The sequence below is a fragment of the Anneissia japonica genome, unplaced genomic scaffold (assembly GCF_011630105.1).
Source record: "Anneissia japonica isolate Jap-2015-1 unplaced genomic scaffold, ASM1163010v1 scaffold522_len1101056_cov227, whole genome shotgun sequence".
In the NCBI taxonomy this organism is placed as follows: Eukaryota; Metazoa; Echinodermata; class Crinoidea; order Comatulida; family Comatulidae; genus Anneissia; species Anneissia japonica.
Genome location: NW_022756123.1, coordinates 81,352 through 108,104, shown reverse-complemented (window position 1 = coordinate 108,104; position 26,753 = coordinate 81,352). Strand labels below are relative to the sequence as shown.

Genomic DNA, 26,753 nt, shown 5'->3' with positions numbered 1-26,753 from the left:
ATATTAACAACGACAATAAAATATATGAGAGTCCATATTAAAATTCCTAGGCATAGGCCTATTATAGGCCATACATACCTAAGCAAGTACATGGATCAATGCCGAATTTCTGACAAACACAACGTCCAGCTACACATGAAGCAAATGCATTGTCACAATATTCTCCCATCTCGTCCATACAATGCTCCCCATCATCGCAGATTGCTTGAATGGTAAATTTTAAAAATCAAAGAAAAGTAATTTATAAAAAACTGCACGCAATGACGTTTAACAACATTGTCTTAACCATTCAATCCGCAGGGGTCTTTAGAATTATTGAATTCTCTTGATATTCAGCCTTTCTCTCTTATTCCTGCTACTTTGTATTTCGTTAGCATTTTTTTTAAATTTTACAATAACATAACATTTTGGTACTAATTTAATAAATAATTTATAGGAAAATTTGTGTATTATTATAAAAATATTGTAAATTTTGATACGCCATGCACCAAATTTTAATTTTTTCATAAACAAAGGCATCCTTGACGTGGTAAATTAGTTTTTGATAAGATATTAATTGATTGATTGATTAATAATAATAATAATAATAATAATAATAATAATAATAATAATAATAATAATAATAATAATAATAATAGTTGGATTGATCCACTCAAATGAAGCAAATGACGGGTCAAGTGGCTTGATGTAGGAGAACGTTTCCTGATGCTCAAGTTGTAAATTATGATTGTATCAGGTATTAACCACTTCTTTAAAACTCAATACCATTTCCTGTTAAATGGATTACAACTCAAAAATGCGGTCGAATTGTTAGTAAATCATCTTCATCATTATCATCATCAACATCATTGTGTTTATGATTATATTATCTGTAATATTAATAATAATAATAATCATAATAATAATAATAATATAATCGGCATAATAATAGGCCTAATAATAATACTATAATAATAATAATAATATTATTATTATTATTATTATTATTATTATTATTATTATTATTATTATTATTATTATTATTATTATTATTATTATTATTATTATTATTATTATTTTATATATGGCTCTATACAACTAACGCTCAGAGCGCTTTTCCACATTATTACCCCAGTTATTGGAACGATGCCTATGAGGGAAATTCCATAGTTTGCTGTAAGAAATATATTAGCGCATTTTGCACTCGAGTCTTCTTAGGTACCCGCTTATACTCCTGGGTGGAGAGAAGTAACGCAGATAAAGTGCCTTTCTCAAGGACACAAGCGAAAAGCGCAGCGAGGGATTGAAACCCCGACATTCATTGTCATATTTGTTGTTGCTGTTATGATTATTATTATTTTTATTATTATTATTATTATTATTATTATTATTATTATTATTATTATTATTATTATTATTATTATTATTAAAATAATCATTATTATTGTTGTTATTTTTATTATCATGTTCATTATTAGAACAGCCTATTCAGAAACACTTAATTCACATACTTGAATCTCTCTGTGGTTTGAATTCTCCAATTACTCTACCAGAAGGTGAAATCCATTGTGGTTGTACCGCTTTCCTAAAATCATCCGTACACATTATTTGTAAATTCGACTTTACATACTGGTAACCCGTTGGCTTAACAATTACTGAAGATACATGACCTGGTTCAAAAAATAAAATCTTGATAGTTAAGAACTAGCCTACTCTCTTAAATATAGACTAAAGCTTGTACAAACGCGTATATATACAAATCCGTATAGACCTACTTACTGAAAATAAACAGGAGATCACCGAACAACAGGCCTACCAACAAATGTGGATGCATATTAAAATGTATTGCATAGAAAAATAAAGTGAGATTCAATTCTGATAGCCATCCTTGTGTTTGATACAAACGAGGAAGTGCGATACAACAATTTACCTCCTGTTATAAAGTTCATTGAAGTTTATCGGCTTCCGCTACGGATGTGGCGTTAACTCATTGGAACACTATGTATTGCAATGTCGAACTTTCCCCTCTTACCACTCCTATGTAGGTCTAGTAGGAAGGCTGTTGTGTATCTTGTTATTTTAATCAAATCTAAAACTATAGCCGTAAAATATAGGCCTGGATTTAACACCGATCCCATGAATGGGTCCATTTATGACGAATGTTGATGAAAATACCAATCATGTTTGAATTAACTCTGTTCAACTACATTTTCTAAGGATTCCAATGTTTTATGCCAAGAATTAGACAATTTGGCCTATACTTAAGTAATAGCATTTTAATCTGAATTAACTTTAAATAAGTTTAGAACTAGCTGTTTAGGAACATTTTTTTAACTTATTGTGTAATCTTCACCTAGTCGTTTTCCTGCTGATTCTTTAAGGCCAACTCAGACAGCGTCGTACGACGCAGCCCGACGCGATTTGTTGTTGCGTCGGGTCTGTGTGAGTTAAACGCAGACGCGATGGTGTGCGTCAGGGGCATTCGCGTCGTAGAATATTAAACATGTTTAATATTTCTCACGACGGCTTAAGACTGTCCCCGACGATAAATCGGGTCGGGCTGCGTCGGCCGACGCTGTCTGAGTTGGCCTTTACATTTTAGCAACAAATATCATGAATTAATTAATGAATTAACCAAGGAGGTACAAAATAAGAATTAACCCTTGTTGACATCGTAGCAATTAATGTTGTGATGATGGTAGGAGACCTGCCTAGTTTGGGGCCGTGAAGGCCAATGCATAGGCACTAGCCTATTATAATGAAGTTTAAAGCTGTTGTGTTTTTTATAAAATGTATTTGTGTTCTGCTACTACATCGGCTCTCAATGTTACTTTTATTAAAAATATATTATGGACACGGCCAAGCAATTTATAACTCAAGTTATTGATATTTTCAGATGCAGTTACGGTTTTAAATAAGCTTTAGCCAACGATCTTTTTCCATTTTAATAATACAATGGATATAATTTAGTCTGAAAATGTTCTGGGAGTCGGAGATGGGGGTAAAAACTCAAGGTCTCCGTAAAGGGTAGAATGGGGTGTGTTTCTTGGAGCCTTTAGAATACACCTCACCATTTGCACCTGCAGCTTTTCAATTTTGTTGAGGTCATTTTTGTTGCATAGTTGATAGGTGGAAGTGCAATCGTTCCAGGGGTGGCGAAGGGGGAAACGGAGCCCCCGACGAAGTGTCCGATTTCCCCGACGAAAGCAAAGTGGGCATGGTCGAGCTTCAATTAAAAGGTTTCGAAAGTGGTCCTAGGGGCGAAGCTCCCGAAAATTTCGAGAATATAGGGGTTTCAAAGGCTTGTTTAATCTATTTTAGAGTCTACTAATATGTAAAAAATACATACAATATTTTTTCTTACTGGTAACCCGTTGGCTTAACAATTACTGAAGATACATGACCTGGTTCAAAAAATAAAATCTTGATAGTTAAGAACTAGCCTACTCTCTTAAATATAGACTAAAGCTTGTACAAACGCGTATATATACAAATCCGTATAGACCTACTTACTGAAAATAAACAGGAGATCACCGAACAACAGGCCTACCAACAAATGTGGATGCATATTATAATGTATTATATACAAAAATAAAGTGAGATTCAATTCTGATAGCCATCCTTGTGTTTGATACAAACGAGGAAGTGCGATACAACAATTTACCTCCTGTTATAAAGTGCATTGAAGTTTATCGGCTTCCGCTACGGATGTGGCGTTAACTCATTGGAACACTATGTATTGCAATGTCGAACTTTCCCCTCTTACCACTCCTATGTAGGCCTAATAGGGAGGCTGTTGTGTATCTCCCCGACGGGGAAGGGGGGCCTGGCCTGGCCGGGCCCCCGGCCCCCCTCTGGCGCCACCTCTGAATCGTTCGTCATAGAATATTACCATAGTAAACCCTAAAAGTATTAAGATGATTAATTATTGATTTTATATAACCGATAAGACGACTTCCTTTCTTAATTCATTTTCAACATGATTATGATCATTTATATTTCTTGAAATAAGTACACCAAGAGGCTTGTATGTTGGCTGTCTGTTTCATTTATTCTCTAATCACCTAATTTAAATAAATGTAGCTAAACAACTAATTATATTACAGCTTCCTTCGTTGGTTTAAAACAAACATTATTAACTGATATTGGATTGTGGGAACATTCGATTGATTTGATAAGCGTCGATGAGAAAAAATTGATTCGCTTACGTCGTGCTTAAAAGCAAGTGCCGCACTTTGTAATACAAGCAAATGAAAGGTGTATCTCTGAAAACTAAGATGTTACTCCACAAATGGAAATGTAAGTATTAATATATTCTCTTTAAAATGAGTATGGTGTTATACATTAACGTAATTTGTAGAATTTGCACATTTTCAAGACTGCGCCGAGTCAAATCTGGGCAAGGAATTGTTTTAATTATTATTATTATTATTATTATTATTATTATTATTATTATTATTATTATTATTATTATTATTATTATTATTATTATTCCGTCGGAGACAGTTCACCCCCTTCGCCCTACGAATTACAATTCGTGTCGAGGAGAAAACAAATTTTTATGTATTTTTTTGACATGTTGTTAAGCTTTGTCACGATTATCAACTTTTCCCTTTAAAACAAATGTTGTATGTCCATATAGCCATTATGTGCGTATAGTACAGTACTGTATACACTGTAGTCCTACTAAATGCTACCGTACAACGAAATGAAGACATTTGCAGTCTAAGCCTCTCATTCTATCTTTAACAAAATATTTCCTTTACATCCAACACCGCCACTTATTACAGGATCGAATAATGTTTTATAAACAAAGTCTCTTTGATAAGCCTGTTGTTTTTTAGCCGTGATAAAAAACAATTCGGTTAAATATTTAGAATGTAGTAACGTACACCAATTATTGTCTTATGTTTAACTTGTTTTGTGTCAATTTTTAGGCAACTATAGACCAAGAAATGATCACTTACGGCAATTTTTGCAATCCCACTAATATGATGCTGTTCCGGCATTGTTGTAAGAATTAAGTCAATACAACTTGAGGAGTGTGATGTAACTCTGGTTTTATCTAAAATTAATTGTCTCATCACAAATAAATTCTCAATCATATTAATAGGATTTTCTGACAGATTTTCATCCAGGACATGTTTAAATCGCCGAGTAACACAATTTCTTTATCCTCCAGGATAACTTTCTCTAGGGTATCTACAATCGTATTTAAGTATTCGTAATTGGCATTTGGCGGGCGGTATAAACAACACACAAGAATATTTTGATTATTTTTTCTAATGAGCTCAATCCAAACTCCTTCAATATCATTATCATTGATATCAATTCTTTCCTTAATTGATAAACTATCCCTCACATAGATATAATTATTGTACTAATTCGAATATCTTGTCTTCATTTCAGACATTGCATGCTGGTTGTATATATGTGCCATCGTTGACCATGGGCTGTCGCAAGGTTGGTTGTTTTTTCATTGGCAGATTTCGAACTAAGAAAATCTAAAGCGACCCATGCTGAATGGCGTATGTGAATGCGCATCTGTGTAAGATTAACGTGTGTATCGGTGGAGGATCTGTCATATAGTTGGGAGGTGGGTGGGGATCTATATTTCCAAGGAGGAGTTTTGAAAAGGAGCATTCTTGTAATTATATATTAGGTTTGTGAAATAATAACAGATACCGTAGTTTTAATTCTGAAAATAAATGTGCGTGTATGTATTAAAAATACTCTGGGAACAAGGCTTCCGTGACAAACATAATTCAAATAACTTTAAAATAATAATAATAATAATAATAATAATAATAATAATAATAAATCACAAAATAAGAATGTGTTTATTATTTAAGGAAATTACAGAGACGATGGTAGGTGTGGAGCCGGTTTTCCTGCACCAAACGGCGATGACGCAATTTGCCCCTGTGAATGCTGTTCTCAGTGGAAATGGTGTGGACTTACTGACGGTCATTGTTTATGTGCCAACTGCTTTGATCAGAGAAGTATATGCGGCCCACCCACAACACCACCACCAGGTATCGCTATGCGTAGTGGCAGAGAAATTGAAAAAGTTGGGGTGGGGGAAGAAGAATTTATTTGTATTTCTCTACACGTAACGCGATGGGTGCGCACATTTAAATTCGACTGTGCAAAGAAAAGAGTGTGGGATGGGTTGTAATATATGTACATTTGTTGGTAGGCTGAGGCGCCCTGGTTCCGTGTACTGTTTACTATCACACGACTACTTATACTCGAGAAAGCGTGTGTTACATTTTTTTGTAATGATTATCGTATTTTGTAATGCCTGTAATAAACCTTGTTTTATTTTGTAATAACTGTCGTATTTTGTAATAACAGACCTTTCGTTTTTGCAATAACTCCCATCATCATCTTCCATTACTGTCTGTGCATAACCTCAGTTGAGTATACTCGCACAATGTGTTGTACAGTACTCATATATATTGCGGTCAAAAGGGAAAGAAGAGTAAATAAATAAATAAATTTAAAAAATAAATTAAGAAAAATAAATAAATAAAAATAAATGAATATATATAAAAAAAATATAATAAATAAAAAAAATATTTTTGTATTGTCGTTTTTTGTACTAAACTGAGCTTTCTAGTTTTGTAAAATCAAATGACTGTTTTCTTCTATATTTTCACATTCATTTATTCATTCATTCATTCGTTCGTTCGTTCGTTTGTTCGTTCATTCATTCATTTATTCATTCATTCGTTCATTCATTCATTTTCAACAATATTTTGTGAAGGTTGTTCATTCAGCAAGAGCAGATCAATTGGGACCTTCAGTACATATAAATTAAAGACAAAAGACTAAAAATTAAACTTTATATTTAACATGAACAAATTAAATTAAATTATAACAGAAAAATGAAATAGTCAGAAAAAAATGATACAAAGATGCAAATGATTATGATACAAATATATCCCCATATATTGGTCTTCCATCAATTAATTATGCTTGTTCTGTTCGGTAATACTTCATCTAATGATAATGTTAAATTAGAACGATTACAAATGCAAATGGCCAGATATATTTTAAAGGCTTCACGCTGTACACCTCAGGCATCACTTTATGGTGATCTGGGATGGACACCAATCTCAACTATACATAAGATATCCAAGACAAAGTTTCTACTTCGTATTGTTGATATGCACACAAAATCGTTGGCCAAAAATAATGTTAAATGCGATGTTGTATTTGAAACTGGATTTGTGTCAGGAGAATCATGTTAGTTATTGTCTATGCCTCGGTGGTCTAAAGGTATGACGCCAGGCCAGTGATCTGGTGATCGTGGGTTCGATTCCCACCTGAGAACAACTTGCGTTTTTTTTTTCGCAATTGTTTTCAAACGTACTGAGTATTCAGTACATTTCACGTCAGGTAGGACAAAATTACACAGATACATATTATGTTTGTTTATTTTTGTTGTAGTTTAATGGAATTTTTCGTCCTTAATTTAATTGTTTTAATTTTTTTTCTTTCGTCATCTTTTGCTTTGTTAAGGCTCGTTCTCAACTGTCAGCATTTTCACAAACGTACAAGCGTACTGTTCTCTGTTACCCCCTCCCTTGATATGGATATTGCAAAACAACTAACTACTGTAAATTACTATATTTGATCACCTCTACATAAGCTAATGTACGTTATATCCATGATTGCATTATAATTTGGTCATTAAAGTTCATGCATATGAAAAAGCGTATAAAGTGGTCTATCCCCCACCCCCCTCCCAGCATAATGTTTGTGCACTTGTGAAAATGCTGCTATTTGGGAGCGACCCCTTACAAATATACAGACAGTGTACTGTATTGCATATTTGTTTAGAAGTATGCCTGTATAAAAGTTACTCCATACCTTTAATTTTCAATGGTATAATTTTTTAATTTGTAGTGTTTTCTTGTATGTACAGTACTTTCCGTGTTTATTTACATATTTTATCAATGATCGTGTTGAAGTGTACTCCTCCTTTAGTTAATTTTTAATTTTTTTGTAAATTAAGTTGAACGCACCACTCTTGTGTGTGCCGCCGTTCCAAAGGCGTATGTTCTTAAAGTAAATAAAAATAACTAGAGATACTATGTTCAATAGAACATGAACCCAATCATTTTTAAGAGATAACTACTGTGACCTTGAACCTCAACCTGTGAACACCCCATGTTTGATAGAAGCCTGTCTAATTCAATTGGTCCAATCGTTAGTCACTAGCAATATTTGATAATTTTCACTATAGTGACCCTTGTGATTTTTTACCTATAGGTGAAGAATAGTTTTTTATGTTTAGAAGGTCCTAAGTATCATTCCTGGTAAATTCGAGCTCAAATGGGCTATTTTGAAAATTTGACCCTGATGACCCCTATGTAACCACTGATGCCAGACAGGGGTGTAGGAGGTGTCACTGGTTCTTAATGATCAAATTTGATTGAATTCGGTTTAATAGTTTTCCATTAGTAACATTTTGAACCTATGACCTATGAACTTTGACATATGGGGTGAAGAGTAATTTTTCGTGTTTAGAAGGTCCTAAGGATCATTCCTGGTAAATTTGAGCTCAATTGGGCTATTTTGAAAATTTAACCCCGATGACCCCTATGTGACCCCTGATCCCAGACTGGGGCGTAGGAGGTGTCACCAGTTCTTAATGACGAAATTTGATTGAATTTGGTCCAATGGTTTGCCATTAGTAGCATTTTGAAATGTTACTAGAGAGAACAAAAGAATAACCATGTAATGACCTTTGACCGTAAATCAATGAACACCATAAACACCCTACCTTATGCCAATACATATGTGCCCAGGACAAGACTGTGCTATGTTATTTGTGACAGAAGAAATCTTTTATTTATTTTTCTGAAAGATTTTTACCCTAATGACCCATTTGTGACCTTTGACCCCAAGCAGTGAACACCCCATGTATGAGAGGTGTCACCCATTATACTGACCCGGTTTGGTTGAAATCAGCACAACCGTTTGGCACTGTAGCGTTCATTGCCAGAAAAAAGATAAACATTACCCCTTAATGACCTTTGACCCCTTATCCCTGAACACACTATAGACCCTGCCTTATGCCAATGTATATGTGCAAAGATCAAGACTGTGCTACGTTATTTGTGAGACAAGTAGTCTTTTATATGATTTTTGGTTTTTTTACCCTAATGCCCCTTATGTGACCTTTGACGCCACGTTGTGAACAACACATAAATGGGAGGTGGCACCGGTCCTACTGACTAAGTTTTATTCAAATCGGGGGTCCAGTAGTATGTCACTAGTAACCTTTTAAAATGTTGCCAGAAAGAAAGAAAGAAACTGCTCGGAAACAGAACCCAGTCAGCATGCTGCTGACTGGGTAAAAATTTACGAGGGTCTGAGGCTCTTAGGTTCATTAATCTTTCATTGTAATACTGTAGTTAATTGTATACTTCTTAACAAAGGTGGCACTTAATTAAGCCTTTGAAACACCTAAATTGTCACATTTTCGGGGGCTTCGCCCCCCTGGATCACTTTCGAAAGGTTTGGAGCGACGCCCGATCAAGCCCATGTTGCTTGATCGGGCATGCCGTCGGGAACCTCAGACCACCCGTCGGGCAAATCCTGACGCCACCCCTGCTTCTTAATTGAGTTTTGTACCAAATTTCTATAAAAACTCCACTCGAGGCATTTACCACCACTACCTAAATAATGTTCCTTTTTTATGAGGTATGCTCTCGGCAAACTGTTATGAAATGGACAATGGTGCCGACTATCGAGGTACAGTAACTGTTACAGTCTCAGGTAATACGTGTCAAAAATGGACGTCACAGGCACCTCATTCACACTCAAGAACATCAGAAAATTATCCAGACACAGGTTTGGGCGATCACAACTTCTGCCGTAACCCCGATAATGAGGAAACTGTTTGGTGTTATACGACGAATCCGTCAGTACGATGGGAATTATGCGATGTTGGTAGTCCAGCAGAAAACTGTGGTACGTTCATTGTAATAACGTGCTCCGCTATAAACATTCTAATATAAAATTCAATATATGATATTGCTTATTTGTTATTTAAATTTGAAGGAGAAAATATGTATACCTCTATATAATTGATGGACATTCCAGTATTCCAAGGTTCTGTCATCAAGTAAAGGAATTTTGTTGTACCAATACGAAGTTTTTAAATCAGCGAATATATATATTTTATTACCTCCGCGAGGATGTTATATTTTCATCAGATTTTTTGTGTCTGTTTTGTTAGCAGCCTCCTGCCTACAGTTTTAGGTTTTAGGACATGCGTCAAATTTTCCTGATATGTAATGGAAAATTCCTTTTTATTTTAGAGACGATCAATGGTAGGGTGTGAATATGAGGACCATTTATAAAAAACACCCCACACTATAGATATCTCAAAAAAATCATTTGATTTGAATAAAACTTTCCGGAAGAGTTAATCAAGTTACAACGAAGATATAAGTATAATGTTTTGTCACAATGCAGATTCGGGTATGTATTTAAAGGGTCGTTGAAAGTGAGAAGGTAACCTTAGCCAGCGAACCGTCCGACCGTCTTTTGCACGGCCTAAAATTATTTAGGACGGCCACTTTTACCGTGACTGCTTGGACGGTTTGGCCTAATAAGCTCGGCCTAGCCAAATTGGGCCTGGTATACGTTTAGCAAATTCTATATATTCTTCAAATCTATCGATGTTACATTAAACTAAAGCTAAATCATACTTTCAGTTGCGCGGATTATTAGAATAATTATTATTATTATTACAATAAGGAAATATTGGATAACCTTCTTAATAATAATTGTCTTAATAATAATATTTTTAATGTTATTTTTTTTGTTTTTTTAAATAATTATGTAGATAGGACGTTGGATGAATTATTGCTATTTTTATATAACCAAGTATTTTTCTTACATCTAAATAATTTAGCTCCAACGGATCCGGTAACAACACAACGAATTACAACAGATGGTAAGTAAAAGATGTAATGACTGATTATTCCATCCAATTGTTATTTTTCCCCTATGGTCCCACAAGACGACAGCGTAAACACACGTGCGCATACCGTAAATGCTTGGATAAGCGCTGCTCCAAAATTAGGGTCAGATTTATCAAACTAGAAAATTCGTCTAAGTCCATTTTCTTGCTTACGTCAAATTTATCCATATTGCTTAGCAAACAAAAAATTGCAAAATAATATGATCTAAGAAGAGTTATAATTTTAATATTATTGAACCGTACACTTTTATAATAGTGGCACACACTGTGAAGTGGTGCGTTCACAATAAAACATTCAAAGAACACAGTACATTCGTACCGGTACATTAAAACACAGTATAGTATAAACACGAACAATACATGAAAAAAACAGTAAAATGACAATTTTTAAGTTTAACATTGAAAAGAGCATTAAAATATCAAAATTTCAAATTATGGCAGAGAAATGTTTGAATTATTTTTTTAAAGACCTATATGCACACCAGTAATAGAAGAGTAATTAATATTTAAATTCTTAAACTTTAAGGATTTAGACAAATTAAAAGTTTTGAATGAAAAAATATAATAAGACACTTAAAATAAATAAAATACAAAATATAAAATTGATAAGAAATTCGCTAAAATTTCACATCTCGCTTTCCATGCTCTTTTAAAAAGCCATATCAAAAATATTACTGGTTGTTTCGTTTTTTTCATATTCTGCAGTTTCAGTTTCAGTTTATTTATTAGACTAACAACAAGGTCGGGGCAGCTTCAGCAAACAAATCACTATAACGTTTTCAAGTCAGCTGCCCCCTCATACAATATGCAATTCGATAAAAAGACAAAATTACAATCACAAAAGACAGAAAAAAAAACCAATTTTATCATCAAAAGTGATATATTTTAAAAAAATAAATAAAATAAAGGTACAGAGAATTATATATTGTCGCTGCCTAGTAAAATATTGAGTTTTGTATTTAAATCACTACTAACAAAATAGTTCCAAATATCTTGGTGGTTTGTTTTATACATTCATTTCAAGCTTATTTAACTCATCAATTCTTATATATATTGTTAATTACAGTGCTTCTACAAATGAATAAAAATGGTTTAAATCTTCGATTTCTGATAGGCACAAAGGGCACATCTCGTCCATGATATCGACCCACTTAGATACTCTGTTGAGATGCAAAGTGATAGAAAGTGCTTTAAATTTTAGATTTGCACCTTTAAAATCAATCTTATCAAGTAAATATTTCTCTATCCCTCTATAAAGAAAAGTAATACGTTGAAATGATTTATAATTTGCCTCAATTCTCAGGAGATTGCCATCTTAATTTTGCATATAAAACCTCTTTGCATGTGTATCTTGGCGCCCTAAGTATAAATCTTGGCCATATTTATTTGTAAACGTTCTAAACGTTCAATATCATTTTTACCTCCAGACCAGGTTGAACAAGCATAATTAATTGAGGAAATACCAACAGCCTTCCATAAAATGTTCCCGTAGTAAATCCTGTTAAATCATCTTGGTCGTTTAGGATAGATTGAAGAATATACCCTATTATTTTATTACCTCGATTTATTACTTCATTTATGTGCTGGTGATCTAACAAATTTCTTGATATTATACAGCCTGAATATTTGTATGTGTCAACCTCAATAATGTTCTCTTCACCCAATTTCCAGAGCCTGTTATCATTCACTCTGTTCCCCACAAACAATACATTTGATTTTTTATGATTATTCCATATTTATTACTAAAATCATTTGCAATTTCTAACATGTTTTGCAACTCATTGGAATCATTTGCTAATAGTACGACATCATCGGCAAAAATAAACAGCTCATTTGCGTTTGATTAATACAAACTTCACATTTGGCCGACCGAAGTCTTTTTGCTAACTTATTAATGTATATTGAAAAGAGTATCGGTGACAAAACACGTTGCTTTAAACCTTCTGTAACTTCAAAATATTCTGTTTCAATTGCCCCAAATTCAACTTTACGCAGCCCTGCTCCGTTCTGATTTGTTCATGTTTGAAAACCCTGTTATAGCATGGTGATAGCAGCTGTACTTGTAGGCTTTGCGTTATCATGAAGCAGGTAATGATAGGGCAAATTTATATTTCCCCATCTTAGAATTGAATTATATTGAATGTATTTTTGTGGGGGACCCTTATTGGTCGCGTCCCGGCCGTAGGTGTTTTCCTGTATTTGACATAGGCCCATATTTATTGTTTCTATTTGTTACCGGTATCTATTTAATAATAATACCCACTTTAGGTTTGACGAAAATGCCGAAAGACTTGAATTTGTGTATTTTCATATAATTAATGAGGAACACAATATACTTCTGTTACATTAATTGATTTTACCCCCTCCCCTCCCAATGAAGTATTACTACTTAATTATAAAAACTTTTTTTCTTACATTAAAATAATTTATCGTCAACAGATCCGGCAACAACACGAGTTTCAACAGATGGTAAGTAGAAAAAGAAGACAAAAAATATCCACTTTATGTTTGGTGGAAACGCAGAACAACTTGTTGTGTATTTTTATATAATTGACGAGGAACATGGACTGTTACATTAATTTATTTTACTTTCCCTATTCATTCGTTAAATATCTGTAAAGCCAATAACCTGTACATTTTAACATCCAATGTTTGTAGAGTATTTTTGTTACGTTTCGTTTAAAAAAATATATATAATCTATAAATTGAAAATGTTTTAGGTCCACACGTGGTGAATATAGCTTGTCAAGAGGCAATGGGCATGGAATCCTACGCAATTCCGGATATCCATATTCAAGCATCTAGTTCGAAGTCATCATCCCAAGGACCGCATCGTGCGCGGCTTCACATGCCAAGCGATGGTAATGGCGAGGCGGGATGGCGAGCAAACGAGAACAACCAAGAACAATGGATTCAAACTAACCTAGGTGGAGTAAAAATTGTTACCGGTGTTATCACGCAAGGAATGGCCACCAAAAACAAATTGGTTACTGCATTTGAGATCCTCGTGAGCATGGATGGTGAAAGTTGGAAAACTATTTTAGACACTGAAGGAAATTCACAGGTTTGTTATTACACGACGAACACGTTGTTGATTTTATCGTACATACAAAATATACAAGTAATTATAAAAAGAGTAAGAGATAAACATGAGTTCCATAACAGACAATTTTCCAGGTTTCAACCCATTCTATATCTTTCTTTCATTCGTATCTTTCTCCGTTTTGTTTGTTCCAGAACTCTATAGAGTGAATTCGAACAGGATTAACAATAATATCAACAAACAACTACAACAACAAAAATAGAAATGATAATTTATCCATTAAACGAAATAGAATGGAGCAATTTAGTTATATATTTTTCGGTATCTTTTATTGAACAGGAAAAACAAGAGCAGTACAACATTTGAATCCTTGGCAGCCATTGGTTAAATTATTGATTAAACTTACAAAGATCAATTACAAGTTTTAAAAAAAATATTGTACTTAAAAAAAAAACTCAATTCAATTTAAATTATTTAATAATAATAATTTAAATTATTTTTTTTATTATTATGCAAATTATTCTTTTATTTTTGAACTAGTTAGTTAACCCTTTAGGCCTACACTAGCCGATCCAGGAATTAGAAAATAAAGGGACCCGGGGAGGGACTTTCACAGATAGAGAGTCTACACCACTTTAGTCCCAACATGATTGGGGCTGAGAGAAGAACATTTTGATTATGGTACCTGTAGATAGATGGACTAAAATGGCACCCTCAAACTTAAATTTAATCATTTTCTTTTTCCCCATTTTTAGAAATTATTTTGACAAATTTAGGCGCGGGGTTGGGTGGAAGCTACTGGCCTAAAAAGTACAATTTTAGCATGTTTTGTTTACACGACTTTTCGTCAGTAGTTCATAGTAGCTGGATTCATCGGGTGCTGGTCAAGGCAGCATCCTCTGCTGATGAAAGCTTGACGTGTAATAATAATTTAGGTTAGTCAAAAAGCCCCTTTTAATACCGTACTGTTAGTTTTATTATGTTTTCTAATAGGTTTTCGATGGCAATGTAGATGACAACACACCAGTGACAAACATGTTGCCAAATGCTACATTAGCACGCTACGTGCGACTTCATCCAACAAGTTGGAATGGCGGCATAGGAATGCGATTTGAGATCCTCGGATGCTATAGTACGTTCCTTAATTTTCATTTAACTTTTAAACTATGAATGTCTGTACAGACTAAGACGATGATGATAATATATCAACCAATCAATATTATTGATTGATTGATTGGTTGATTGATTGATTGACAGATTAATTGGTCAATCGATTGATTTATTAGTTGGATGGTACAATCCTGAATGTGTAGAATAAGTGACTGAGTGGGTGGGTGAGTGACTGACTGAATGACTGACTGATTAACTGACCAACTGACAGACATCAGCCCCTTAGCTAAAGGGGGAGGGCGTTTCCCCCTGTAAAAATGACAATTGGGTATGAAAAATGTAACGAAGAAAATTAACAAGTATTTATATCTTAAAATTTATATGGGCCCTATATGCCTAATACAACCTCGACAAATACCTATTATATTCATTTCATGAGTTATCATTATTCTGGTCCCAAAACCTACACTAGGAGAAGATATGTCTGAGGGGAGTGTTTCCTTCAAGGAGTTATTGTGTATAGTTAACTGCTCTCTTGGTAATTGGTATTCATAGGATGTTTTTTTGTTGTTTTTTTGTTGTTTTTGTTTTTATCTATTTCGTGAATATTTACTCTATTCAGGTACTGTATTAGATATTTCATGAATATCTGTTGTAAGCCAAATTTTAATCCTCTGTTGTTTGCACAAAAACCAGACTACCACTTTCAACCGTGATCAGACCTCGGTAGGCTATATTGTAATTCCAGACCCTCCCCCACCACCCGATTACCGAATCTAGCTACGGGGCCGATGGTAAACAGAGGAATTGATCGCAATGACTTGTGAATCGTTATACTGTAAATGAATTGACTGATATTGATGATTAAATGACAGATTCCTCGTGGGGAAAGGTTGGGCCAAATGTATACGGCAATCTCCCAGAAGTATATACATGGGACGAAGCCAGTGGAGGTTGTGGAGTACTAGAAGCAAGATTGCTCGACGGTGATGAGTATGACGCCTTTGGACACATAAATCCAGAAAACTGGACTGCAATATGGATCAGTCACTCTTCAGGTAGAGTTACACACTGTGGTCGTAGTTGTAACAGGGGTAGATTCAGAATTGTTCAAATGCGGGGGTGGGGGTAGTGGGCATTATTCTTATTTCAATACATAATTTTAATATGCACTGAAATTTAAAAAAATAGTACCAGGGGAGGTGTGACCCTCTACATTGTATCTGCGCCTGGTAATACTATGGTAGTAATTAAATATGTAGGCCTGTGAAGGATTTTTTCTTTGTATTTCCAATTTTTTGTTTATTTCCAAAAAATAAATCCCGTGCTCAGGGAAACATAAAAGCACAGAGCAAACAAAGACAAAAGACACAGAAATATATTTCCACCCATAATTTTACAGCAAAAAAGTGATAAAAACACCTTCAGTACACACTCTTCAAATCCACCAACCCCATTACCCAAGCCAACAATCTGCATATCGCTGCTAAATGAGCAGTCCAACTTTAAACACTATTTCCTACCACAATCTATAATTTCCAAGGGACATAACATCTTTAAAAATAACTTGGCGTGATATTTCAGAAACCAATTTAAGGTAAAAAAAATCCAGAAATATACACCCTTCTTTTAAATTTAATTTTTTTGCATACTTTTGATACCAGAACCCCAGGACTATTCAGATAAAAACTGTCTTAGTATGTATTTTGTTCAACTTTAAAATTACATTTCAGCAACTTCTTATAATATTGAAAACAGGCTAAGACTTTTCCAATCTACTCCCAAAAATCATTTTTAATTATAATAATACAGAGATTTAACAGCAAGTCAGGTTTAAGGATGTTTACTCCAAAAATAATTTATCATCCAGTGTTCTGTTGCGTTGCCTCATTCCGCCAAATTTGAAAACCCATCCATATTGGTTTTACTCTTTTGCAGTCAAACAAAAGATGTCTCAATTGTTTCACTGTGCATTTTACAGATTGAACAAACATAATTATTCAAAATATTGTATTTGTTATAAGGCTATTTGTGTTGATTTTAAACAGAAAAAACCTGGGATTTTGTATCTTGACCACATTTGAAAGGTAAAGAATAAAATATGATTCACATACTTTTCTTTAAAATTGTGGAACATTCTTCTACGTAAACACGCGGTCTGCTTTCATATAACAATTACAGATTAAAGATTACATTTCCATCATATGGCCTGGGGCAGCAGTACGAACACAGAACACGGAAACAAGTGTGCTCAGAAAAATTTGGCCCGCGGGCCGCCTATTAAAAACCATGATTCCATCGATCCAGTGCATCTCTCCTCACAATCACAATGTTACCTTCATAGCTGTGGGTTACATATCTTTTAGGTGTAATAATAATAATAATAGTGAAAACATAATCTGCAATTGGTGAATCAACCCTGCATACAGTACTTGTCTTTCTTGGGAATTAATTAATTCATCCATGTTAGGATCACTCTCACTCGCACCGTATTTGAATGCGAGTTAGGTAGACACTTGTGCGATGATGTCATCTTGTCATTAGCCAATCAGAGCGCTTTATATGTGTCCCTATGCTTGGCTCTTTAGGGGAAAAAAAATTGTCCCCGGACCCCTTAGGATAGCGTTGTCTCAATCGGCCCTACTTTCGCCCCCCCCACCCACCATTTTGGACATGTCTGGATGTTGGTACATAAGTATATTGTACCAATGCTTCACTACACAGTGACACATCAATCAATCACACTTAACTTTCAATAATGACATGGAGGGAAATAATACTCTGAAAGCAAGTGAAAAATAGTGTGTGTGGAGGTGGGGGTGTGTGTGTGTGTGTGTGTGTGTGTGTGTGTGCTAATAATAGTGGTCAAATAAATATGCATAGGCAATGTTTGTACGTGTTATTTCAAATTTACAGAATTTGAACTGGTCTTCAAAGCAGTATCAGGTGCGACATCAGATATAATGGACCTATTTACATCAGCCGAAACCTTCAACGATGGCCAGTTTGCAGCAATGAGTCTAGATTCAAGACATACGCGTAGTTTTGTTAACGAACTGCTAGGACATTGGAATGACAGGAACATACAAAAGGTATGCAGTTGATAAACGTTCAACATATTTATTTAAAAGTAATTTACGAATGTATGCTGAACATAAAACTAACGGAATGATAAAACATTACATTCTCATGATTAGACAAAACATGAATATATAATGGTACTATAAATATGCCTAATGGTATACTATGGTTTCTTTAAAGGTGAAAGTGGCTCTTTACGAAGATGGAAGTGAGGTCATGCACATGCTCTTCGACGGTGTTGGTTCAAATCATATGAGTTTTTTCCAAAACCAGAACCTGATATTTTCACCCTGGAGTGACCTACACTCTTCTCAAACCAACTTCTTTAGTATTGACGGACACGAGTAAATGTTGTGCTTCTTTTGATGGACCTTTCTGTTAAGACCCACAACGCCTACTAACGCATGTGTTTGTGTATTACACTGTGGTTTTGTTGAATCTTAGCTACACGTGAATGCTCGAATAAGCGGAGCCCAAAATGCGATTTTATTTATTCTTCTTGCGTTGCGTATTACGTTAATTTCAGGATTCTACATGCTCGACGTACGCTAGTTACGGGTTTGGGCATGCGTATTTCGATTTGTTTACAAAATGACGGAGCTATCGCGCTGCATATTGGGTACTTAACGTTAAAAGTTAATGTTAACGTCGTGCATCGAAAACTCCCTACTATTGGTGTATTGTACGTTGTTGGCTCTATATATTTTGCATTTGGATTTTCAATGATAGAAATTCAAAATGTTGACATCCTTCATTTTGTAATTTCCAGACGTGCTTCTAGGAGGTGGTATATCAACAAATCCCACGGTGGATGCAGTAATGATAATGGATGGTTTCTTGTTAAACCGGGCATACAGGTGGATTGTCAATACGAGGAATGCATTGTCTACCCATGTTTTATATACAATAGTATGGAAACTGTACAGACCTGGGGAAGTAAGGAAAACTAGTGTGTTCAATTAGGAATGTAATAAATGTGATACGTACGTTGCTGCAAAGTAATATACAATAAATACTTGTCGTGTATGTTTGAACTTACACTATTTTTTGCATATGGATCTAGTCCTATTACGTTTCAGTTACAGTATAGAATATATACCCGACAAAATAATGTAATACATTAACAGGAATCTGTCCCCAAATTTTCCAAAGCTTGTGAAGTATCCCTAGATTATGTAAAGAACATCGTTTAGAGAAACGTCCCATTTCTGTTGAAAATGTTCTGAAGCAAGATGCCTCTTCTGACCTAACAAGACACACTAGATTAATTAACAAATATATTGATGACTTGTTTTCTCAAATTTTTCTTTGTTTATATATTTATTAAATTTTCTTTTATGAGGGTAGCTCTTACAGCGAGGCTGACTCAAAGAGGCCCTCTTATCACATACAAAACATGTTCAGTAACACGAGTTAAATAGAAAGATGAAACACAGATAGCACCATGATAAAATAGATTTTCTACAAAAAATTTAAAACCAATCGCAAAAACAGAAACAATATATAAAAGTTAGTCTCAAAAATCGATAAAATTATCTTTAAAATATCTCAATTTCAATAAAATCAGGTTTAACTAGACTTAAGTGCATTTTTTAGTATATTTTTATAAGAGTAAAATGTATTGCTGCTCCGCATATCAATAGGAATTTAATTAAGATAGGAAGGACTTTTATAACTAAAACTACATTTAAACATTTCAGTTCTGGGCTTGGGCAAATTAAAATGACCAACAGTGCACGCTCTAGTAGACATGCTTCTCGTTTGCACTTAATCAAAGAGTATACTCTTGAAAAGTTTGCAGAGGTAGTCTGGACCGACACCAGCAGACCTATGCTAGGCAGCGAAGTAAAATTGATTCTTTGTTATTTTCCGGTTTGTGATGTTGTTAATTTGATATCAAATCGAATCAAAAGTCAGTATGAAAACAACTGAGCAATTATTTAGGCCTGTAATGCAATAGATTCATTTTGACATTTCAGCTCTCAGTCAGTTTAATATAGAAGGTAAACCAGCTTCTCAGAGCAGTATTGCGAGTAGTGGCGCAGCAGGGCGTGCTGTAGACGGAAACACAAATGGAAACTATGGGGCACGCAGCTGTATGCATACAGGTAGGCCTACATTAGGAGACCTTTCAACATAATACGTCTAGTTTACACGGGCCACTTTGATCTGTGATTCGATCACGATTAAAGTGAATCACGATTGCGATTCTGAACATGCAGTCCAGTGTAAGCGATTCTCTTGATAGTTATATCTACTAATACATAAGTTAATGTCCTTCAAATGTAGCATGCTCATCACATGTATTTCCACGTATTTAATGAAACTGATTTCTATGTTGTACAAACTAAGCATATACATTACATCATGAGTTTTGTGTATTTCCACGTATTTAATGAAACTGATTTCTATGTTGTACAAACTAAGCATACATTACATCATGAGTTTTGTGTATTTCCACGTATTTAATGAAACTGATTTCTATGTTGTACAAACTAAACATACATTACATCATATGAGTTTTGTGTTTTATTTATGACATAGACCATAATAATAGGCCTATACTGTACCGTACTTACTTTGAAATTGTGCGTTTCAAATTATGCGGTAACGAATGTTAACATTTGTGGACTCTAAATAAGGTAAATGGTGTATATACAAACTACAAGATTATAGAAAGCAAAAAAATGTACAAAAATGAAAAGTTATTTTTTAGATTTTTTCGCAATTTTAGATTTTAGAAGTTCTAATTGGTGGAAAGTTGACTTGCAAGAGTCATTAACAATTTCAAGCGTTCGGATTTACAACAGAGTTGGTAAGAAACATGTTGACCACAAAACCAGATATAAGACGTGTTTAACTGGTTTAAAACAATTTAATAAATATTAGTGTTATGATAACCTATGTGGAAGTGTGTTTTGATATAATTACCGTAAAGATTCCTTTTATTTTAAATATAATTTTACTTCTTGTCAAAAGATATAAGCCTATTTACAGATGCAAGATCAAAGAAATACAATTGAACTTCAGTATCTTTAAAAAAATGGATCTATTCAACTATAGGTTATGGAAATACTATTGCTACAAATAGATAAATACATAAAAAATAGGAACCCGTTAATCAATTGATTGTTCAATTGATTGCATTGATGCAATTTAAGACGGGCACATTCGGATTGGCTCAGCGTTTGGCTCGGTCTGTTTCAGATGGATCAAGATGCTGGGTTGATCTGACCTGTGTGGTTCTCTTCTTCCTTGGAGAAACGTCACTGGAAATTAATACAAAAAAATAAAATAAATGTACAACTTAAGCCACATTTACGCTAGAAACTCTTACGACACAACTAATTATCATCGCGGACTTTGTATTCAACACTGCGCGCATCTGTATTGTGTCGTCGTGTCGTAATCGTGTCTAGTTTTATGGCAGACGGATAATTGTACGTCCCATTTGGTCGGTATTATTAGTTTTCGCTTATAAACAATATTTTTGTGTATGTAAATAATGGATAATTCATGCATTAAGAATAGCATATTGCTTATCATATAATGTAGTAGAAAAATATATAAAAACAGTTTTTATATACCTGTAAATAGAAATAGATAAGCTAGTACATATTAAATCACTCAGTGATTACTACCAATTGAAACCGATTGGTATTTGCAGATTGTTGCAGTGACCGGATGATTGGAGGTGTTATTCGCTTTGGATTAAATGAAGACATTACCTTGAATGCTATGTGTGCAGAGACTGTCACATCTGAGAAAGTCCAAAATGGACCAGAAATAAATATCGATTGTGCAGGTTTATTTGGGCGCTACCTTAGCCTGTCGATTGATAACGGTCAATCTCTTCAGATATGCGAAGTCCAAGTTTTTCTCTGTAAGTAATAATAATAATAATTGTCGGCTTATATAGCTATATATCGACTATTATTAATGAGGCATCAGTATTCATTTTATTTTGTAATGGCCTAGTGTAGTGTATTTTGGATGCAATAAGCCTGGTCCCACTGTAACTGTACAGTTAAAAGTTCTGGGTTAGTGAAATTTTGTTTTCTGAAGCGTTTCAAAACTAGGTTGGACGCAACATTACAGTGAAATGCAATATTCACCCTCCACCTATACGGTAACATTTACGCAAGGTTGATAGAAAATTCTGCTGATATGAAACAAAAAGTCTACTTGGCTTTAAAATGACAGAATCACTTCAAGTGGAATCGTTATGAAAACCCTTGGTATGTGACTAAAACTGGCTTTTAGTTATGTAGGCCTATTAGTCTTTGAAAAATGTATTCTGTAAAAGGGAACTTCGAGTTTGGAATATTTACATATTGTTTATTTATGATATTATGATTGGAGTTGTGGCGAAAACGAGGCAAAACATTTTTTTTTCAGTAAAATTTTACACTGATGATTTACTGGTAAATAATGGTAAAAATTGAAAACTTGTAGGCCCTATAGCGCATATAATTATTGTCCCTATGTGCTGTGACCAATGGCGGATCCAGGAAAATAGCACTCTTGGACTAAAAATTTGAGTAGGATTTTCTTTGTTTTCTCAATTTTTGTTTAAGTTTTGAAAAAGTTACTAGTGACAGAGAAAAATAAGAATGAAGAACTGTATTCCACCGTTTCATTAATGTTTCCGGGGATTTACATATAATGAATATATTTTATCTTTACAGCGACATTTAAAAGAGCCAACGTCTTCGGTGTTTCTGTTCAACATTCAGGTAGCTACATCATCATTATCATCATCATCATCATCATCATTATCATCATCACAATCATTTACATCACATTCTAATTAATCATCAACATTGTCATCATCAACTACATAATCTTCGTCAGCACCATATTCTTCATCATTTTCATAAATCTTCATCATCATCATCCTTATCATCATTTATAATCAAAAGACACACATTTTAATTATTTTCTCTGATTTACCAATGACCACTCTGCCGATACTTTTTGTGAAACGTTGCATAGTTCAATCATTGCTAAAGTATCGTTGTTATATTAGATATTTATATTCGTAATCATAAGCTATTGTTATTCAAATTTGTTTTCTGTTTTTACAGATATCACTCGGTTTTGTCGTAAACTCGATTTTCGTGATTTATTTTTGGATGATATCCCATGCAATCAACAAGTATTCCCAGCCATTTGTAAAGTTGACCTTGGTAAACATTAAACTCAAATTATTATTATCAATATACTAATTGCAACTTTCAATATCTACAAAACTGTTACCCTTGATTACATGCCTTTATTAAACCCTTTTAGAGGTACCGTTTGCTAAGAGCAATTCTTTATTGTAGATAACTTAAATGCTCGAATAAGCGCCGCTCTCGAATAAGCGCCACACCAAACGAGATTTTTGTTTTCTTTTGTTTTTTTTTGCTATTGCGCCGCGGGGCTTATTCGAGATTCTATTTTAATAACCGCTGCGGCGCTTGAAAGTACATTATTACCCTGTGTGTCATGAAACATTTGAGAGACAGGTCTGTAAATACAATGCACACAGTTTGAATAAATAACAAAATAAAGACAAGCATATCTTTCTAAACGTTTATTAACGATGCTATGTAGGGCCTATGATAAGTACCGAATTACGGAAATACGTAAGATACAGTAGGTAATGGGAACGTGCATGAAAAGCGCCGCGCCAATATTTGTTTAATATGCGCCGCTCTCGAATAAGTGCCGCACTGAAGACTCCAAAATTGTTTAAGTGCTGCGAGGTGCTTATTCGAGCATTTACGGTAGGGACCATCATGATTCTTCTTCCAGGTAGGGATAAAGCGAAAATAGACTGAACTGAACAGTACAAAGATCCATATGCCAACTCTATATCGGCTACTTTACAGTTACATTGTCCATGGGGTCATTCAAGTATTATGTAACGTAGAGGTGGGTGGGGGTATAGTGGAAAATGTTACAGTGTGTGACATAGGGGTGGAGGGGTGTTGCTTGAAGTGTTACATAACAAAATTAATTTTCATGGGAAGAGAAGAAATATTAAATATTCAAACTTGTATGATATTACTCTATTGAAACATATTACATCAGTGTAATACAATGTAATGTAACACAGTTGTGTTGAATTTGTGAAATCAATAAACAATGTTCGGAAGGTGGGGGTGGTTCTAGAGTTACATAACATTTAGAGGGGTTTGGAAAAGTGTTACAGAGGGTTACAGGGGGTGTCAATATTTGCCAAAAAATGTGTTACATAATACTTGAATGACCACCAATGGAAACGTCGACATTGACATGCTTACAATAAGAATTTTAAATAAATATATTTAAATTATACAAGCATTGGTGTAATGCATATCTCAATTGCTCCTTGAATCCAATACTAATTAACTATTAACTTGAGATCTTTACCATTAGTTTCTATACTGGAAATCATCAAACTAGCTTTTCGTGATTTACTTATATTAAAGTTTTTCTAAGTATCTAAAGCAAGCATAAAACAAACTTTGCATCACTGTACTTTTTACAGATATTTATTATCTTATTTAGGATTCTCTCTCGAGTGATTTCATTTATCACAAGTTTTATGTTAGCGTTGTTTCGTAACAGAATGAATCTCAGTAAAGAAAATTTCGTATGTTTAAATATCCACTGCACTCTGTTTCCTTTGGGCTACTTTAGGATAGAGATAAATTTAGATATGTTCACGATTTTCAATCTAGATTTGTTCATATATGATCTGAGATGATAATGACCTCAGACTAACCCCTTAAAAACCACTATATATATGTTCAAATAGATAACTTTAACGATTTTTCAACATGGGCAATTTAAAAATCGAACAATAATTTATAATGTGTCCTTTTAAGATTGTGAGGTCATGAATGGATATTGTAGTCACGACTGCGTCAATAATGTTAATGGTACAGTATGTGCATGCCCAGATCCTTTGATACTAGAAGACGATGGATTAACATGTGGTAAGTTCGCTCCTGCACATTCTATAAAAGTGCATAAATAGTCCGTATCTAGGATTGTCATGATGCAGGTGCGTAGGGGTGCAAAATGGGCCCCGGTTGGATCGCAGTTTCATTTTTCCCCAATATTATGGCAATTTCAATGCCCAAATAGGCCTACTGGCCCAATGCTTACTGATTGAAACTTAGATTTAAGTTACCATTTTAATCATTTTTACAGAAAAATAACAAATTTTATATTCAATACATTCTCGACTGTTTTAAAAATATTTGGTCCTTTTCCGATTTGGGTTTGGTACGCACACATCGCAGCCCCTCAATACGACGGGCCTGGTTATAGTCATATTATAATGCTAGAATAGGGAAAAAAAATTATTATTATTATTATTATTATTATTATTATTATTATTATTATTATTATTATTATTATTATTATTATTATTATTGTTGTTGTTGTTGTTGTTGTTGTTGTTGTTGCTGTTGCTGCTGATGCTGCTGTTGTTGTTGTTGTTGTTGTTGGTGGTGTTGGTGGTGTTGGTGTTGTTGTATATCATCAATTAGTGCAGTTTTCGATTCAATCATCATTTCGATTCGTCATTGCTAACGATTTTTGACCATTCTCTTTATCTTACCATACTCACTAAGATCTAACCATATTTTAATATTATTAACACTGACTCTATATGATGTATGTATGCACCATACATTGTATGGATTACTAAGCTTCTATGAATTGATTTATGTAATTTGTTCTGAAGGATTTTGTTGTTTCAATGTATGTTTTCGGTCAACCTCCAATGAGAATGTGTTTTATCATTATTGTGTAAATATTATATGTAAATAAATGTATAAATGTAAGAACAAGAATGCATGTGCAAAACCATTCACATAATTACATTGCTTTTTATTTGGCCAGATAATATATATATATATATATATATATATTAATTTTAATTTTAAATTGTTTTGCATTATATGGTCGTTTGCTGTTTTATGGGTGTTTCCCATTTGCCTTTCAAACTATATGTATATATATATATATATATATATATATATATTTGTATATATATATATATGTATATATATAAGTATGTATATATATATATAATATTACATATATTATAAAACGGGCAAGCCATTGCTTTCCGTCTTGCTTGGTGTTGTTTGTTTTTTTTGTGTATTTTTTGTATTTTTCAGTTGTGTTGGTTATCAGAGAAGTGATCTTGACAACTGCAAAATGCTACTTCAAGAACATTTGTTTTACAATCAAAGCAATAAAAAAAAAACGAGAAAAAAGCAAAGGATATAATGTCAATTTTTGTTTACTATCATAATTCACTTATTTTAATCTAGTCGCAATAGTGATTCAAACACCGCAATAGTTTTGGGGTATATTTTATTTTATTTTTGAGGATTACGAATAAAATTCAAGAAGCCAAGTTGATGACTACAATATTTTATTGAATGTTGTCTATATTAATGTTTGTTACTTTGATCACGGGAGCAGAGACAATGAATTGTGGGATCAGTCACTGTCAATCAAAAAAGCGGTTGAAGAGAACTATTAATA

The 26,753-nt window shown here is 33.9% G+C and overlaps 2 protein-coding genes across 2 annotated transcripts in view; one reads left to right on the top strand and one right to left on the bottom strand.

Moving 5' to 3' along the window:
• LOC117124022 overlaps positions 1–3,617 on the bottom strand; it is a 3,972-nt gene extending 355 nt beyond the window's left edge. Inside the window, exons 1-3 of the mRNA XM_033270144.1 lie at positions 3,493–3,617; positions 1,491–1,649; positions 79–204 (exon numbers count right to left, since the gene is read on the bottom strand). Of these exons, the coding sequence (XP_033126035.1) occupies positions 79–204; positions 1,491–1,649; positions 3,493–3,547 (340 nt within the window). The 5' untranslated portion in view covers positions 3,548–3,617. The remainder of the gene's footprint in view (positions 1–78; positions 205–1,490; positions 1,650–3,492) is intronic.
• Positions 3,618–4,194: 577 nt separating this feature from the next.
• Positions 4,195–26,615, top strand: LOC117124046. Its single transcript, XM_033270171.1, has 19 exons — positions 4,195–4,278; positions 5,389–5,442; positions 5,832–6,014; positions 9,697–9,966; positions 10,916–10,957; positions 13,424–13,453; positions 13,705–14,048; positions 15,021–15,159; positions 16,013–16,195; positions 18,054–18,229; positions 18,399–18,562; positions 18,988–19,154; positions 20,198–20,326; positions 20,953–21,033; positions 21,886–22,101; positions 22,907–22,954; positions 23,306–23,407; positions 25,076–25,186; positions 26,381–26,615. Exons 1-19 carry the CDS (start codon positions 4,230–4,232, stop codon positions 26,515–26,517), a joined length of 2,625 nt encoding a protein of 874 aa, XP_033126062.1. The 5' UTR covers positions 4,195–4,229; the 3' UTR covers positions 26,518–26,615.
• The last annotated feature ends 138 nt before the right edge of the window (positions 26,616–26,753 follow it).